Below are 18,367 nucleotides of genomic sequence, written 5' to 3'. Positions count from 1 at the left end.
GGAGGAAGCTGAATAGTTTGGCAAGCAGAATTAGGACAGGGTTAAGAATGTGTGGTCAGGTGGCCTTTCCCATTCCAAAAATATTTTCTATACTTCCACCTGGACCAATCATGAAGCTTCCGGCATTAAATAACTTTTAGTTGGCTATTACATTAAAAACAGCAAAAGTTGTAAAAAGTTACCCTAGCCAAATGGTGATATGAAACTCTTCCTGAACCTCAAATCTGTTCCCCAAAATATCTGCACAAAAGAAAACTTTCCCTTGCAAGTCTCTGGGCTACTATAATTTCTGGTTTCAGAAAAAATTCTTGCTCGTAGAGGAGTTCTTCTCACAGCATTTTTCCCCCTTCAACCTCAAGCTATTTAAAATCTAGAATACTCTTGTTAGTGATTGTCCATTTTCCTAAGTAACTACAAACCTTGGCACAAATTGCCCCCCACCAAAAATGAGGCCAAACCACATGCCTTCCAGCCATTTAAAATCCAGAATATTCTTGGTAGTGATCGTCCATTTCCCTAAGGAACTACAAACCTTGGCACAAATTGGCCCCCACCAAAAGTGAAGCCAAACCACATGCCTTCCTATTAGGCCCCAGTGGATGCCTGAATATAGTCAGTTTTTTTAAAAGGTCAAAGGTCATTCCCCATTCCTGATTCCACGCTGTGCACTAGCTGAGCAAGTTACTTCTCTGGGCATTAGCTTCCGCTCTAAAATGGGAGACTAATGTCACTCTAGTAACAGGATAGTGAGAATAAAATTATCTAAAGCTTATACACTTGTCTAACAAATATTGGTTCCTACTCTCCCCCTGTGGTAGATTTGACTATCCTTAACTAAGAAATTCCTAAGCAGGAAAAAAAAAATAATAAATCTGCATTTCATTGTAAGGAAAAGTCCTCAACAGCACCTCCTAGGAGTTTGGAGCTGATGTTCTTTGCACGGCCTCCCTTTGCTTATTTGCTTCTAAAATTACTTTTTTCCAACTCGTATTTTTTAACACTTATTTATGTACATTTTTGCAATTGCAGGATTCTGGCTTTTTTTCTTTGTGTTCGAAGATTTCAGTATTTGGTTAATAGTGTGAATACAGTTATGGAAACAAGTAGTTGTCCTTATTCAGAGATTCCTGAGTCACGAATAGAACTGAGGCAGTTGCAGCCCAGTCCGTGTGCCATGTGGCCCCAGCCTCTGCCCCCTTTTCCACTCCCAGTGCTACCACCAAGGTAGATGCATCGTGGCTCCCTCCTCTCTTCCTCCCACAGCAAACCCCTTGTCCCCTGCCCATTTCTGCGATTGACATTTTTGTCCTTGCAACAATTATTTCCCAATTATTTACCTATGTCAAAACAGTTTCTGCCCAGCTGGTGAGGCTCAGTGGTTGAGCGTTGACCTATAACCAGGAGGACACAGTTCAATTCCTGGTCAGAGCACATGCCTGCATTGCGGGCTTGATCCCTAGTGTGGGGCGTTCAGGAGGCAGCCGATCAATGATTCTGTCATCATTAATGTTTCTATCTCTCTCTCTCCCTCTCCCTTCCTCTCTGAAATTCATTAAAAAAATATTTTTTTAAAAAAAAATGTTTCTCACAACAGCCAGAATACATAGGCTCAGACATGAAGGGTGAATGGCAATGCTGATGATGACATCAACAACAACAGAATAATAATAGCCTGCACTTCCACATTTTTTTTACCATAGATCAGACACTTTTCTGTGTTCTTGAAATACCTGAAGTCATGTAGAATATTCCCAGCAACCCTAGATAGGTGCTATAGTTTTCCACCTTCTATAAATGAGGAAACTGTGCCACTGAGAACTTAAGTAAATGACATGCCCAAGGTTACACAGCTGGGAAGTGGTACAGCTGGGCTGGAATTCAGCCACCATGGCCCTTCAGTCTGTACTCGTAACCAGTATGCTTATATTGTCAGTGTGATTCTTTTCAGCTCCACTGCTCTGAAGGTAACCAAACAAGTGTTCGTTGAGTATTTATTCAGCATGCCAGCATTTTGCTGAATACTGAAGAGGGAACTATGAAAGAAGCAAAATAGTTCCAGTCCTGGAGTGTTTCGTTTACAATCTAACTGAAGAAATGAGACATTGTGGAACGGAGAGGGCTCTGTAGAACAGCTCAGAACAACTCTGCCAGAACAGGAAAAGGAGGGATTGTGGTGAGCTGTGGTAACACAGGAAGTAGAACTTGAACTCATCCTTAAGGGATGGAAGAATGTGGAAGGATAGACAGGAGGAGAACGAGCATGAATTCAACCCCAAGCTAATAACAAGGAGAGTCAACGGTGCCATTTTGACTAGAGAGATAAGTTTGTGTTGGGATGTAGGGCAAGTAAGTTGGAACTGATGAAGAAGATGGTTATAGAGAAGAAGGGTATCCCTATGATTTCCAGCTTCCAATCCTGTATTGAGGCCTAAAATGGGTTTTAGAATGCTTACTTGTTAGGGGGAGAGGCCTCAGATGGTACAAAATCATGGCCCATGCAGCAGAGGGGTATTTCTGTGTCCAGAGCTTGAAAATTTCCTCTGACAACTGGAAATTTCAAGGAGGAATTCCAAGATGGTAACATAGGATACCACCACCTGTACCACGAAGATATATTATTCTTTAGATGCATCTGACATTTAAGCCTTTTTACTTAGAAAACAGTAAGAATGAGTCTGTGAACTCCTTTATTTGATCCTCATAAGAACTCTCTGAGGTCAGTATTATTCTACATTTGCAGACGGGACTTAGAGGCTCACAGAATAGGAAGGCTTACCCAAGACCAGGACATGACTCCGTGTCTCTTGAGTGAAGTCGGGAAGGCTTCCCCTCCAAGGCAGCTTCCATGGTTGGTCATGGAAGTCACCATGAGAGGTGGGCCTGCGCAAGACAGTGATGTTCACAGTTGAACCAAGGATTCAGAAGGCATCACGATGCCCCTCCACTCACAGAATTGCTATAAACTTTCCTTTGGACACTCAGAGTTGCCTTCTTTTCAAACAAGAGCACTTTCTCATTGTACATTACAAATGCAGAGGCAACAACTTCACCTCGAGGAGCCTGTACTTGGTAGGACCGGCCCACAGGCACTTTGCCCATATCCTACTCACATGGATGATGAGGGCTTTACCTGTGTAACTAAAACAATTCTTTGTACTCTCTCCACAGCTCCTCATTTAATTGGTAGAGTGTTTGAGAAGTCATGCTTAGAAGCTTACTAGTAAAGGCCACCAGAAAAGCAAAAACGGCTCCTTCATTTTCAGGTTAAAAGGATGACCAAAGAAATGAAGCATTAAGTTTTAGCTCAGTAAACCAAAAGGAAAGTGTGGTGTGGGTATGGGAGGAAAGCAGCGAGTATTAATATACCTAATATGACCACAGTACCATTTGCTATGTAGGTTTTAATTAGGCCCCATTCCATGACCCCTCATTCTCTGATTCCTTAAATTCCAAAACAACCCCAGAGAAATCTTTTCTGGTTTTGCTTGGAAAGCAGCACCACATTTCTGCGCCTGTGCATTCTGAAACAGTCCTGTCCAACTCAAAACTTAAAACACAAGCTGACAGAAGTCAGCTACTAACAAATTAAGTTATATTAATAAGAGTAGATGCCTGAAGTATAAAGGAAATGTATGTTTTTTCCAGGAACCTCTCTCCGTAGATGCCAGGCTAGATAGAGAGCCTATAGCAAACCTCACTCTCGCAACAAGCCCTTTCCTTTGCTTTGTCATGTTTCCTAGAGAGCCCTGCATGGGTACTCTCTTCAGAACTACAGTGGGGCCTTGACTTACGAGTTTAATTCGTTCCGTGACGGAGCGCGTAACTCAAATTACTTGTATGTCAAATCTTAAAGTGAACGAGTGAGACAGGTGATGCTGGGCTGATGTTGTGGCGTTCACTGTGACGTTCGCTGTGCCAACTAGCAGTGGGGTATCTGAAGCTGGCTCATAACCCGAATTTTAGCTCACAACTCAAAGCAAAAAATCGGCCGAGAGACGGCTCATATCTCGAAAAACTCGTTAGTCGGGACACTCGTAAGTCAAGGCCCCACTGTATTGCGCCCACTAGTGGCAGCTTCCAAACCCCCATCTACCAGTTTTATGGGTATATTAAAGACATGATAGATTGGGGGCAAAGTGCTGGTCCAAGAAACCTTATTTCAAATCCTGACTCTGCCATCAAATTACTACAGACCCTTGAGCTAAAGAGTTCAGTTTTGTGAATATAAATAATTTATAAGTATATATGCAAATACATGACGAATTTAGATTTTGTCCCATGTAGATTTTGTCTTAAGACAATATTTAAAACTGTTTTTATGAAGACAGATACTTAAGCTTTTTTATCTTTGTATAGACAGTTTACAGAATAAAAGAATATACAAATGCTAGTCTCAAGACCCAGATTCCTTTCCATTTCCACTGTTCCCATCCTAGTTAAGACACATGGTTTTGTGCCCGGTGTCATGGATCCCCTCCCTTCTCCTTGCCAACTTTGTGAGCATTCTTCTCCAGGCGTTAGACAGGCGGAACACATTATGGCTCACTCAGCACCAGGGCCTGGAGGAACTCATGCAGCTACAAAAGCTAACACCTGCCTAAAACCATAGTTGATTTAGGCTCAGTGGGGGAGAGGGGTTTACATCCTCTGCATGCGATCAGGCAAGGGCAGTAGTTCTATGGCAGTGGTTCTCAACCTTCTGGCCCTTTAAGTACAGTTCCTCATGTTGTGACCCAACCATAAACTTATTTTCGTTGCTACTTCATAACTGTAATGTTGCTACTGTTATGAATCGTAATGTAAATATCTGATATGCAGGATGTTCTTAGGTGACCCCTGTGAAAGGGTCATTCGGCCGCCAAAGGGGTTTCGACCCACAGGTTGAGAACCGCTGTTCTATGGGGAAAACATGATCTGTGAATATGAAGATCTAATCTGTTGTCTAGGGGGAAATTGGCCAATATCATATGACTCTTGCTTCTTTCTCAAAATCTTCTCATCCCCATCCCCTCTTCACGGTTAAGCCTCCATTCAAAGTGTCCAACATTATCAATGGAAGGGTCATTGAAATACCAAAAGTTGGTCTGGAAGTACCTTATCAAGCTCATTTTAACAGTTCCCTCTGCTGAGTAGGAAAACATACTTCAACTGGGTTTTAGACATTGATAAACTGAAATGCAGGGAGGTGAAGGGATTTGCCCATGGTGATTACATAAATCATAGCAGGACCAAAATAAAGTTCAGTAGACCTGCTCTGAATGTTCAATTCAAGAACTCTGTCTGTAGAGGAGAGAGAGAGTGCCAGTTTTAGGGAGGCAACTGTCCTGGTGGACTTGGGAATTTAACAAATTTTAATCCATGCCTTTTGCGTGTGATAAAATTGAACAATTATCTACTAAGTTCTATTATCCTGAGTAGTTATATTTAAATTTGCCTAAACCTGCTGTCCTTATTTTCATTTGGAAATTGTTATGGAGGCATACATGTTCCTGGGACATCATAAAGTTTTAAATAATAGAGTCAATTTGTAATTTTTCAAGTCTAAAACAGCCTGAACATCTAAAGAGATTTGGAAATAATACTCTATTATATCTGTTAAGATACCTTTAGAACACAGTGACATTATTAAATATTGCATGGCTTACCAAAGATAAGTAAATTGTATAGTCGTCTTTCTCTTATTAGTTCCTTTGAAATAAACTAACAGTGAACATGTGATTATTTGAGACAAAACACCTAATAGCTGATGGATGAGTGACTGAATGGCTGGATGAGTGCTATCACAGTCTCTCCTGGCCCCTCTGTCATCCCTCAGCTCTGGTTCAAGTCCACAAAAGCTTGGCTGTCCCCAGTAATCGCAGTGATGGTCTGGAATGGCACTGAAGCAAACACAAACCATCCAAGGTTTTCTATTTCTGTCCCCACTTTTTGATTGTATCTGCCCACGTGTAACTAGATTGGAGATTGATGTAAGCCTTGCTTTTTCTCTTCCCTGCCTTCCCTGAGATAGGAGGTAAGAATAAGCAATGCAAAAAAATAATAATAATAATAAGCAATGCAATAGGCCCAAGACCAAAAGTAGTGCTGAGGGGGTCTGATTCGGTGCCAGACTCCTCAACCACCTCAGAAAAATTAAGAGCTCACTAGAGGCTGTGCCAAACTGTAAATGCCAGAGTGTAGAGCAGTGGTTCTCAACCTTCTGGCCCTTTAAATACAGTTCCTCATGTTGTGACCCAACCATAAAATTATTTTCATTGCTACTTCATAACTGTAATGTTGCTACTGTTATGAATCATAATGTAAATATCTGATATGCAGGATGGTCTTAGGTGACCCCTGTGAAAGGGTCGTTCGACCACCAAAAGGGTCGCAACTCACAGGTTGAGAACCACTGCTCTAGAGCAATACTGAAGAAAGGAAAGAATTGTCAAGTGGGGAGAATGTGTTGCTAAGGCAGGAGAGCCAACTCCCTGTCTTCATTTTATCACCAAGTCTTGTGAGTTCTCCTGAGATTTTTATGGTTTTTTTCCCTTTCCTGAAAAACAGCCCCTGCTACCTGCTTGCCTTCTAAGAATGGATATTGATATGTTAGGCGACCAGATCTTTGAGCCTTTTGAAACTAGGGAGTTGAAAATAATCACAAAGGTAGAAATGACTGACTCTAATAGTGCAAAATCCAACTCTAAGCCATTTCTGTGCTGTTGAATGATTTATCAACCTAAGGCCCCGCCAGGTCCGAGTACTGGATCTCTGAGCTTCCCACTGTGTCCTCCTCAACTGCCCTCTGGATCCTCACCTCCGCAAACACGTTCCAGTTATCATCAGCCTCACCAAGTCACCAAGATATCAGCTTCAAGTCACCCTTAATCATTAATCTGCCTCACTGCCATGATGTAGTAGTTAGTTCTTGTAAGTGGTCTAAGTCAAGAGAAGAAAAAATAGGAGACGAGGTTGGAATGGGTTTTGAAGTCCATGTGGTAGGCACCCACAATTTGATTCTTGTCATTCTTTTCAAGTAAAGCAAAGAGTCTGAACTAGTGATTATTCTGGAATAGTCTACATGACCCCAAAGGGCAGGCATTGCCTTCATTCTACTGGGCACCTCCTCTACATAGGGCCCTCTGCCAAATATTGTGGGAACTAAAATAATAAGTAAGATCTGAGTTTTGTGCCCATAATGTTTGCAGACTAATGAGGACAATAGATGTACATAAGACTACCTGAAATGGAGAGGTAATTACATATATCATTGCCTTCCAATGTACACATCAAGATCCTCTCATTGATATTTGATTTTTGGCTTCCTCTCTCCCTCCTCCAAACCTTGGCTCTTAGGGGATTACCTCTCTTGTTTATATGAACAGATGCCTTTCTTCATATCTGGAAGCTCTATTTCTCCCATCCAACTAAGCCCCATTCCTCCTTTATAATACTGCCTTTTCCTTAATACTTCCCCAGATCCATCTGCAGCATTCATTCTCCCTCCCCTCTCACCCCTGAGGCGCATTCTGTGTATTTAGGACACATGTGCTGTCTGCTCCCACTGGTAGCATTTAGATCAAGCAGTCAACAAGCAGCATAAGCAGTCAAAACCTCCTTATTCAGTGTTGCTACCAGAATCCCAGCAATCACAGTGGAAAGAGAGCCTGAGTTCCTGAGTATCATTTTGTTAAAACAGGATTCTGAATGTTCCTTGGGTTCCCTCCTGCTTTACCAATATTGATTTCCGAAGAGGACTCAACTGACCTGGCCTACATGTTTCTTTCTGTTCCAGGATTCTTCTACAACCAGATGATTCCTTACAGATCCTGGCACCAGTGGAAGCTGATGTGGGTTTCTACACTTGTAATGCCACAAACGCCTTGGGATATGACTCTGTCTCCATTGCCGTAACGTTAGCAGGTAACGTGGAAATCCCTGTTCAGTTCAATTCAGAAACCATTATTGGGTGGGTGCCTCCAATGTGCCAAGCAGGACCAGGGACACATAGACAAATGAGATCCATGCCCTGCCTTCAGGAAGCTTATAACCTGTAATTATAATTAAAGGGAGGTGATGTATAGGAGGAGGTAGAATGAAATAAGTACTCTAAGTGATAACCAAAGGGTGTGCAAAGACATTTCATTCCATCAGGAGGTCTTAGAGTTAGGATGAGTGGAATTTTTATAAGCAGAGATAGGGAAAATATTCCAGACAGAAAGAACATGAGAAAAGGAGATGTGCACAAGTAAGTAGCATGTTGGGAAACGTAATTGTGACCTAAGATTATTGACTGCTCTTTTGGGATCCTGTCATTTCTCCTTGTTACACCCGTTGCAAAAAAGACCTTAAGACCCATGGGGAATTAGAATTCTGCGGTCACAGTCTGAGCCAGGAGTGTTCTGATTCTGTTTGTTTTGTTTTCAACCTCTTGCTCTAATGCACCTGCCAATGCTTTGCCTTTACCCAACAGTGTTATGCAAAACATTCTACACAGGGTGAACACTACGGTGTCGGGTGAATTTCCCGCCAAAATATAAGATGGCGCGTTAAAATGCCTATATCTTTTGAAGTATGGGTTCGATTGAAATGAAATATTTGGTAATACGCAGTTACAATCGGCCCGAGTTTACACGTTTCCCGCACTCCACCGCAAATCTATATGAACCGAGTTTAAGACGGCTCCCGCGGAGTACGCGCAATTCACGCGAGCCGACTTAACTCGTTTCCCGCAACCCAAGTGTGAATTAAGAAAATCAAGATTCAGATTACAGTGTCTCCAAGGTTGTGGTCTTATAGTAGTGCACTTTTATAAAACCTCTTTTATATAGGACACATCCTTGCCTTTGAAACTAAAGAAAACCTTAGATTCATACCAGTGTCCTCATTTCTCAGAGGGCAGGCAACCTGAGGTCTATCAGCCACTCAGCGAGAGGGGGAGGGAAGAAGCAAACTGAGGTCTCCTAACTCCCAGCTCATTGTTCCCTCCATTTCCCACCTGATCCTACCCAAATCGGATCCTTTTTCTCAGACCTGGGCCAGGCAGTCTTCATGGCAGTGTGTTGCATGTGTTTGTTTTTATTCTTTTCAATTGTTGCTTCCAACAGATGATTCAGTAGATGCTAGAAAAGCCAACATCACCCCACACTGACCTCATTGGTCCATGCTGGGATTATGTTGTCACACTGTTTTCCAGTCACACATGCTACTCCCTGGCATATCTGTTCAGCAACAGTATTTCTGCCCCTGTGACCTAAAGCTGATCTGAGAAGGGCCCTTTAGCAGGAGGCTTTGCAGAGAAGATGAAAGTCAACAATGAATAAGGCAAGCTAAGGAGCCTTGGGTAGATTAAAGGCTGATATTATTAATGCCTATTTTTTGGTGAATAGAACATTTGCGTTTCTCCTAATGTATTCCAGTCACCAGCTTTATCCCCCTCTTTAATACAGAGTCCAGATGCTCAGCACCGGTCTTGTTAAATCTCTTCTGCCTTCCACCCTCCAACCTCCTTTAGCAAGGGCACTGCTGACATCCTTCCAATTGAGGGCAAACAGTGGCTCTTAGGGGATTACCTCTCTTGTTTATATTTATCCAGATACCGTTCAGCTCTGTCACAAACTCAATGCCCTTTGTTCACCTGCATTTAATACGATTAATGGAAACCTGTCTAGAATTAAGCAAGGCAATTGAAACATCAGGCCTGTCTTCAGTTCTTTGAAGAGGGGCTATTGGAGGCTGCCAAAAGGTTCAAAGCCAGGGAAGTGAGACAGCAGCCAGAGAGGCACCAGGGAAGGGGGGGAAAGGGGCTGCCTGGTGAGGTAAGTCACAGACCCCACCCCAGGGCTTAGGGCGCTGCGTCCTGTGCTGCAGTGGTGGGGTCTGTGCACGTCTGCTGGCAGATCTGCCACACAGTGCCTCAAAAAATTAAGGCTCAGTCGTATACTTTGCCTTAAGATTGTATTCGTGTCTTTACCTGGGATTATCATATATCCCTGTGTCAATGTCTACACTCACAGTATTAAGGGGCTCACCAGCTACTGTTCTGAGCATACTCTCCACCAAGTATTATCAACCTGTAGCAATAAGTAAGACCCGAGCTTTGTGCCCCATAACGTTTACAGACTAGTGAAGGCAGTAGATGCATTCATGACTACCGAGAATCAAGAGGTTACAATTTCCTTCAAATGACATCAAGATCCTGCGTAGCACTGTATAACATGTAACCCAAAATAACCCAAATTGGGGAGAGGGGGGTGTGTATTTCTAAGTTTGATTACCAATTATACTGCTTATTAGCTGTGTGATCTCGAACAAAGTGTAAAACCTCATTGGGTCTTTGTTCTCATCCATAAAAATGAAATTAATAATATTTTATAGGATTGTTGTGACGTTAAATAAGATTGCATGTGTGAAAAAGCACTTAGCCCAATGCCAGGCACATAGTTCACACTCAATAAATGTTTTCTGTTTTTTCTCTAGCTTTTCTAAAATGAAACACATCCTGAAAGCAATTCTAAAATGTGTAAAACATTAGCTCAACTTTGCTCCCACGTATTTTTCACTAGAAGTCTTCACACTGAAATTTTTCGAGTATGAACTTAGGAGCTGGTTCCGCTCACTTGCAACCAGTTCCTCATGGTAAATCTCCGTGCTTCTGTGCTTTTAATGATGCTGCAGAGGATTTTTTTACCTTCAGTTCAGTGGGACTGTAGACCAAAAGGAGGCGGGGGGGAGGGTTGTTTTGAGACTCAAAGTGCTCAGGTGTTCCCATGATTTTGTAAGGAATGTATGGACTTTGGTCTTGCCAATGCACCTGAGTTGACCAGATGCAGGGAAATTTGTTCATAATAATTCACAGGAGCAGGCATAGCATAGCAATTAAGCCTGCGGGCTCTGGAGCCTCATAGTCTGGATTTGAATCCTGGCTCTGTCACTTCCTAGCTATATAACCCTGAGCAACTTCTTTATATTCTCTGACTCGGTTTCTTTATTTGTAAAATGGTGATAATAACAGTGCTTGACCTGGAGGGTTCTGGTAGAGATTAAATGCATTCATCATGTAAAATGCTTGTAACTGTGCCAAGCCTATAGCAAAGCACTCAATATTTATCAGCTATTATTATTATTATTGTGAGAATAATGCACCAAACAAAAGCCAAGTTATTTTTACAGTCGGGAATATTCTTTTCAAGAGCCCTTTGTAGAGTGCCTGTGTGTATCTCAACCTCTCCGTGTCTCGGTGTCAACTGGAAAGATTGAATTAGCCTTCTGAAAAGTGGTTGGAGTGCCTGGATTCAGAGCAAGGGAGGTGGCTAGTGACAAGGCATATTTCACATGGACCACAGAAAGGGAGGCCTGCTGAGCTCTCCCTGGTCCACAGCTAGACTCTCCTCTGCCCCATCCTCTGACTTGAGTGAGTTGCCACTTCTGCTCTCAGATGCATTGTAGGGCCATTGCTACTCTCCCCACAATTTGTATTTAAACATGTAAACACCATTTCGTTTCAGACATGCCAATACAGTCAAACCTTCCTTTCTCTGCTCTCTTTGGGCCTGTAAGATATTGTCTTTTGTGCCTTTTGCTTCTCCCCAAACTCATCCATTATGTACTGATTTTATCTTCTAAGTCTCAGAGCTTTGAGCGTACTTGGCGAGTGTTTCTCGGCATGGAGATGTTTCCCTATCTATATCCCTGGTTGAGGACATTTACAGCCATGTAGATCCAGTGGCCCAAAATTCCTTTCTGTCCTAAATTGACTTAATGGAATGCCTGTTTCACTGCTCGGAATATAGATGAGACTACCATACAGTAGAGTGGAGGAGGGAGTGTAAGGATATCATCAAAACGTCACCTACCTAACATTTTGAGGTATTGATTACTTTGTGTCCAGGGCAAAAACAGTACTGAGTAAAGGAGAGTTTCTGGTGTGTGCAAAGATCAGCACAAAGACTGGAGAGCCATCTTGACTAGTCAGACCCAACACTCGACCAGGTTGCTCAGAAATCTTCTAAGTCTGAATGGTGTGGGCGGCATTTTGAAGGAAAGCAGTAGTATCCTGGTAAATTGCTTCAGTCTGGATCAGTGGAGTTGAGCTCTACTTACCAATGCAGATGAAGCCTGTCCAGGTGTGGAACACTGATGAAGTCATAGCCAGAAGGGAAATGTTTTTGGTTGTCATTGATTTTATAAGATCACAAAAAAGATACTGTAAGGCCTGCCTGACATCATCAATGGAGAATGAGGAGGAGACGAGGGCTGAGGGATGAGCATAGCTTTCATTGAAAGGAGAGAACCCAGATGAGCTCATTCAAAGTTTTCACAGGAAAGGAGAAACAGAAAATTTTCTCCTTTCCTGGCATGTTTTTCTGCTTTTTTATGAGTTGAATAGCCGACACATATTGTGTCTAATAAAGAGATCACAGAAACCTCTATGGGAAAATAAAAATAAAAGGCAGTTGTTTCTGAAATTCTTTCTCTTGCCCTTCCCCGCCATGATTTAGCAGCTGCAATAAAAAGCAAGCAAGTTTGTAAGCTATTCATAATGGAAGTCATTTCGAATTGGCATTTCTGAATTTTTCATCCAGCAAGTCTGCTAACCAGAGGGGAATTTTGCTTTACAGGGAGTTTTAGACTCGGAGAGGGCCTTGTCACCAGTGGCAACGACTGACAAAGGAAGGTTTACTCTGGCACACTAGATCAGAGGGAGAGGCAGACAAGTTTGGCCATGTTCCTAATGGTACTCTGAATAACAGCCTCATTAATGGCCATTGACTGATTCAAGCTGCCATCAGGGGACCTCATTATCTGATAAAATACTGAGTAACCAAGGCCTTTAAGTTTTCCTCAATACATACACATGTATAGCATGCCCATTAAAGACTAGCTATTATAGAACTTAGATTAAATGGATAAAATTATAGCAAGAGGATCCAATTTACTCTATTTCCCAGTAGACTACAGGAGACAAACAGGAAGTACAAATGGTACAAGCTAGCTCATCTCAAATTCTGAAAGAGCAGTTCCCACAACTACCCAATGGAGTGAGGGAAGAGCGGGTAGTTGGACAGCTAGTGGGACATACCATATCCTCGGTGAATTGTTTCTAGGAGAGGTGCAAAATCACGCAGCTGTCCTAGGTATGGGGTCCCTTGTACAGAACTCGGCAGTGGAACATGCCAAAGCAGTTATGACAGCACCATTTGCTGACTTCGTCTCTTGAGGATTCATCAACTTCACTTGAATAATTAGAAGAAATAACCTGAGTAACCTGACTCGTGACATTGGCAAAGCATATCCTGGGAAAATGGATGGAGAAGAGGGAAGCAATGCACCTGGGAGCTAAGCCCCACCCACCTCCTTAGGTACTAAGGGCCCTGCTATATACTAGTATATATCCCAAAGACACACTGACAAATTACAAGGGCAAGGAAATTCCAATTCCTTCTCGGTTTCTGTGCAAGATAATTAGTAGTCACAGTGTTGACCCTGAATCATTAAGAAATGGTCAAATCAGGTTAAAAACTACTTTCCTGCTGTATCCAGATATAATTTAGATACCATAAAATTCGCTCATTGTAAGTATGCAATTCAGTGATTTTTTTTCCAGCAAAATTTTTAAGTTGTCTAGCCATCACTACAATCTAAGGTGCTGTGTGTTTTTTAAAACTTTATTGAGGTATAGTTCACATACTATGACAATTCAGCCATTTAAAGTATACAATTCAATAGCTTTTAGTACATTCAGAGTTGTGCATCCAGCAGCATACTTAATTTTAGAGCATTTTTATCATCCCAAAAGTAAACTCCACACTCCTTAGCCATCACTCCCCACCCCACCCCACTTCCACCTCTAGGCAACCTCTAATATACTACATCTCCATAGATCTGCCCATTCATCATGCAATCCATGGTCCTTTGTTACAGGCTTCTTTCACTTAGCATAATGTTTTCAAGGTTCATCTGTGTTAGAGCATGTATGCCACATTCCTTTCTGTGGGGGAATAATGGTCCATTGTGTGACTGTACCACATTATATTCATCACTCATCAGTGGATGGGCACATAGGTTGTTTCCACCTTTGGGCCATTAGGAATAATGCTGCAATGAACATTCACGTGCAAATGTTTGTGTGGACATATGTTTTCATTTCTCTTGGGTATACAGGGATGGGCAAAAGTAGGTTTACAGTTGTTCATATGGAAAATAATACATTAATTACTAAATAATAATACATGAATAAACTCAGTTTCACATGCTCATAGCTGTAAACCTACATTGTATAAAACTAAAAGTGGAATAGCTGAGTCAGGTGACAGATTTATGTCAAACTTTTTGAGAAACTGCCAGTTATGTTCCAGACTGGCTGTACACTTTCACATTTCCACCAGCAATGGCTGAGGGTTCCAGTGTTTCTATATTCTCCCAACATTTGTCTATTTTATTCTGGCCATCCTCATAGAAATGAAGTGATGGTTCATTGTGATTTTAATTTCTATTCCCCTAATGACTGATGATGTCCAGCATCTTCTCAAGTGCTTATTTATCATGTATATATCTTCTCTGTTGTAGTGATAACTTTGGTGATGTAAAGACAGGGCATATTGCCTGTGTATTCGTTTTTATTGCTGCCATAACCAATTACCAAAAACGTAGGTTGTTAAAACAACACAAATATGTTATCTTACAATTCCGGAGGTCAGAAGTCCAGTACAGTCTCACCAGGATAAAACCAAGATGTCAGTGGGCTGCATTCCTTTCTGAAAGCTCTGGAGAGAAAGCTTTTCCTGCTCATTTGGGCTGTTGGCAGAATTTAGTTCCTCGTGACCTAGGACTGTGGCCCCTGTTTTCTTGCTGGCTGTACACTGAGATGGCTGCATTCCTTAGCTCGTGGTCCTCTTCCCCATCTTCGCTGCTAGCAATGGTGTTGCTTCTCTGACAAACTCTTCTGCCTGTCTTCTGATTTTAAAAGCTTAAAATAAATTTTTTTAATTTTTAAAAAGAGCTTATGTGATTATGCTAGGCCCATATAGATAATGTAGGATAACCTCTTTATTTTAAAGTCAGCTCATTAGCTACCCTATATTCCATCTGTACCCTTAGTTCTCTTTTGCCACGTAATCTAACATAGTCACAGGTTCCAGGGATTAGGGTGTAGACATCCTTGGGGGGCGATTATTCTGCCTGTCACACTCTCTGTCTGAAAGGCACAGCTCACTTTCATCTGACTATTGCCAAAGAAAAATGCAAGTCTAATGTTGATAGACCTTCCAATTTTTCCAAGTAAGCTAAACCAAAACACACACACACACATACTCACACACTTTTTTTTGTAATCACCCCATTTTTAAAGTGAGCCCAACTCATTTTAAATTGTTAATAATTCTTTTCAGGCTAACTTGTCTGTGTCCTGAACATGAACTGGAAGCTACCAGTGCCCTCTGTTTAAATCTTCCATTTTCTGTGTTCTGTGCTCATCTCTTCCATCTCATTTCCTAGATATGGTCAGAGTATTACTCAAAGTATAATAACAATCTATTTTATTGGGTTTCACTAACTAAAACCATGTAATGATTTGGATGGGAGAAGAATATTTGTTTTTACTATTACTAAAAAGAGGGAGATTGTTATAAAATAAGTAAGATTCTAGAGAAAGTATTTGCCCCATTAGAAAATTTAGAAGCAGATTTAGAACTGTAAACCTGTGTTCCTATTGTAAAAAAGAGGGCTTTTAAATCGATGCACACCGGGGTCTCTTTTAGACCTAAGAGTTCTACAGTCGCTAACATACAAATAAGGTACAACAATCCACACCCACCACTACCAGCTATCATCTCCCCTTACCTCAAAGTTTAACATTTGCAAATGTACTTCCTTTATATTTGGGAGAATAAAAGACTAGGTGGCCAAGTACAGCATTTGTAATATCTTGAAAAAATAACAGCTGAGAGGAAAGTTCTCAGCAGACGAGTGGGAGAAAGAGAGCAGAGTAAACAAAACTGGTTGAAAGGGCCAATGCTGACTCAGGAACCCGGAGGTGGAAATGAAGGAGACCTTGCAAGAGAAACAGCAGGACAGGATGGAGTTAAAATTTTTCTGAGCTACAAAATGTGAAAGGCATTTGGAAGGAGAACCAGACTAAAAAAAAAATCATGCATTTTAATATGACTATTATCTGTAACAAAGCCACTCTTGTTGAAATTGCCAGGTAGCCAGATCCTGAAAAGTATCTGGCCAGTAAGAAATGGTAATTGATTATTAGTAGTATCCATCATTAGTGATTCAGTTGTATTAGATGTTGTTGTTGTTTATCAGTGTTTCATAGGTTCACAATGATCGTGGTCCCCTAAACTTTACTTAGCTCAGGAGGTTTTAAATTCTTCAACTGAGAATTCTCATTTCAGGGAGTTTTCACAGCTTTAACTCCAGTGGCCGTTGTGAGGAACCTATGTTCATTAATTATGTTGTAAGCAGAGGCCAGCATTTCTTAAGGCATCACTTTGATAGTCTCACTGATTACAGAGCATTGTCCATTGATTAAATCTGGATTTATACAATTTTATGCATTTATAGAACATATATAATTAAATTTAGATGTATATAATTTCTTAATTTTAGGTATTGAAGGTATGTGAAATTTATAATACCTCATTGCTGTATACGCAAATATTTTCATTAGTGAGCATCACTATCTGATTCACCTTTCTCTTGAAATGAGATTTGGGACTGCCATGGATAACACAACTATTTTCTTGAGCAGTTTTATGGAAGTCACCAGTAAGTCAACCTGACACATATTGAGTTTTGAGTCCTTAAAACTTGAGTCCTGGCCTCAGTGTGACTTTTTTTAATTGATTAGAGAAAGATATATATATATATATCCTATCTAATAAAGAGAGAATATGCTAATTGACCCTCATGACATCACAAAGATGGCGGTGCCCACAGCCAATAAGGAGGGAATATGCTAATTGCTGCCCCACCCTCTAAGATGGCGGCACCCAGTCCCCTCAGCCCCACTGGGGTGGCAGGCACCCAGCCACCCAGGGCCACCCAAGTCTCAGGTAACCAGGACCAGCTGAGGCTTGCGCTGCCGGCAGTGGCAGCTGCAGAGGTGTGATGGGGGCATTGCCTTCCCCTGATCACCGGTCGCCTCCTGCCCCTGAGGGCTCCAAGACTGTGAGAGGGGGCAGGCTGGGCTAAGGGACCCCCTCCCCTCCAGTGCATGAATTTTCATACACCAGGCCTCTAGTATATATATAAATTTGTTGTTCCACTTATTTATGCATTCATTGGTTGACTCTTGTATGTGCCCTATCCGGGGATCAAATCCAACAACTTTGGTGCATTGGGACGATGCTTTAATCAAGTGAGCTATCCAGCTAGGGCCCCGTGTAACTTTTAAGCTCTCTGTGTCTGACCAGTTACTGGTACCAGTTTGGGGAAAATGCATTGTATTTAAATTATTTTTTCTAATTATTCCATATAGAAGTCATTAAATTCCTACTCACAGATTTGTTCTCTCTCCTCTTTCCTATCTTTTTCCTCTTTAAAGTTTTTTTCTGTGTGTTTTCTTACTTTATCAGAAGTTCCCTACACTGTTTGCTCCTCATAGCATTTTCTCTCTCATAGTGTTAGCATTATGATAGACAACATTTATTCAAACAAACCTCATGCTGTGCTAAGACACTCTTCTAAGAGCTTGGCATGCACTGTGCTCATTCCTCTTAGCCATGGAAGTAGACAACTAAGGCACAAAGAGGTGAAATAACATTCCCGAGGTCACTCAGCTATTGAGCAATGAGTCCAGACACCTGACATGCAGGCTGCCACTTCTCATGGCCAGGCCCACTGCCCACATCACTAGTTTATCATGTGTGCTACTATCTAAGCTGCTCTAACCCAGAACCTGTACCTGAGCTATACTCCCAGAAATCTCTGCAATTGCTTAGTTTAGGTGTCACAGTCTCAACCTGTTTGCCATTGATGCGCTCTTTCTGGAGCTCTCGGTCATCGCCAACCCTGCCTGCTGCAATCCTTGTTTCCACCATTGCCCAGTGTCCAGGCATCTGCAACACACACACACACACACACACACACACACACACACACACGTCCTAGCACAGATCACCTCTAGCTGAGCAGTGAGAATCTGAAATTTCTGGAGTGCAATTCATTTTTCATGGTTAAGGATAGTAAAGAACCTTTTTAACTGATGTTTGTGACTCTTTCAGAGAATTGAAAGACCCGGTCGATTCATTCCTTTAATAAGTTAACAAATATTAATTAAATCTGGATCAATTAGCATTTGATTACTGTAACAAACAAAATCATAAATGCATGCTGGCTAAAACATGATAGATTATTTCTTGCTCACATAAAGTCCAAAACC

At 41.6% G+C, this 18,367-nt stretch overlaps 1 protein-coding gene across 1 annotated transcript in view; it reads left to right on the top strand.

Moving 5' to 3' along the window:
- Positions 1-18,367, top strand: part of ADAMTSL1 (ADAMTS like 1) — an 863,772-nt gene that overhangs the window by 756,933 nt on the left and 88,472 nt on the right. Inside the window, 1 exon segment of the mRNA XM_014460878.2 lies at positions 7,775-7,902. Coding sequence (XP_014316364.1) covers positions 7,775-7,902 — 128 coding nt within the window.

The sequence above is a fragment of the Myotis lucifugus genome, unplaced genomic scaffold (genome assembly GCF_000147115.1).
Source record: "Myotis lucifugus unplaced genomic scaffold, Myoluc2.0 scaffold_144, whole genome shotgun sequence".
In the NCBI taxonomy this organism is placed as follows: Eukaryota; Metazoa; Chordata; class Mammalia; order Chiroptera; family Vespertilionidae; genus Myotis; species Myotis lucifugus.
The sequence above is the reverse complement of the archived record's forward strand: the minus strand, read 5'-3'. Positions and strand labels throughout refer to the sequence as shown.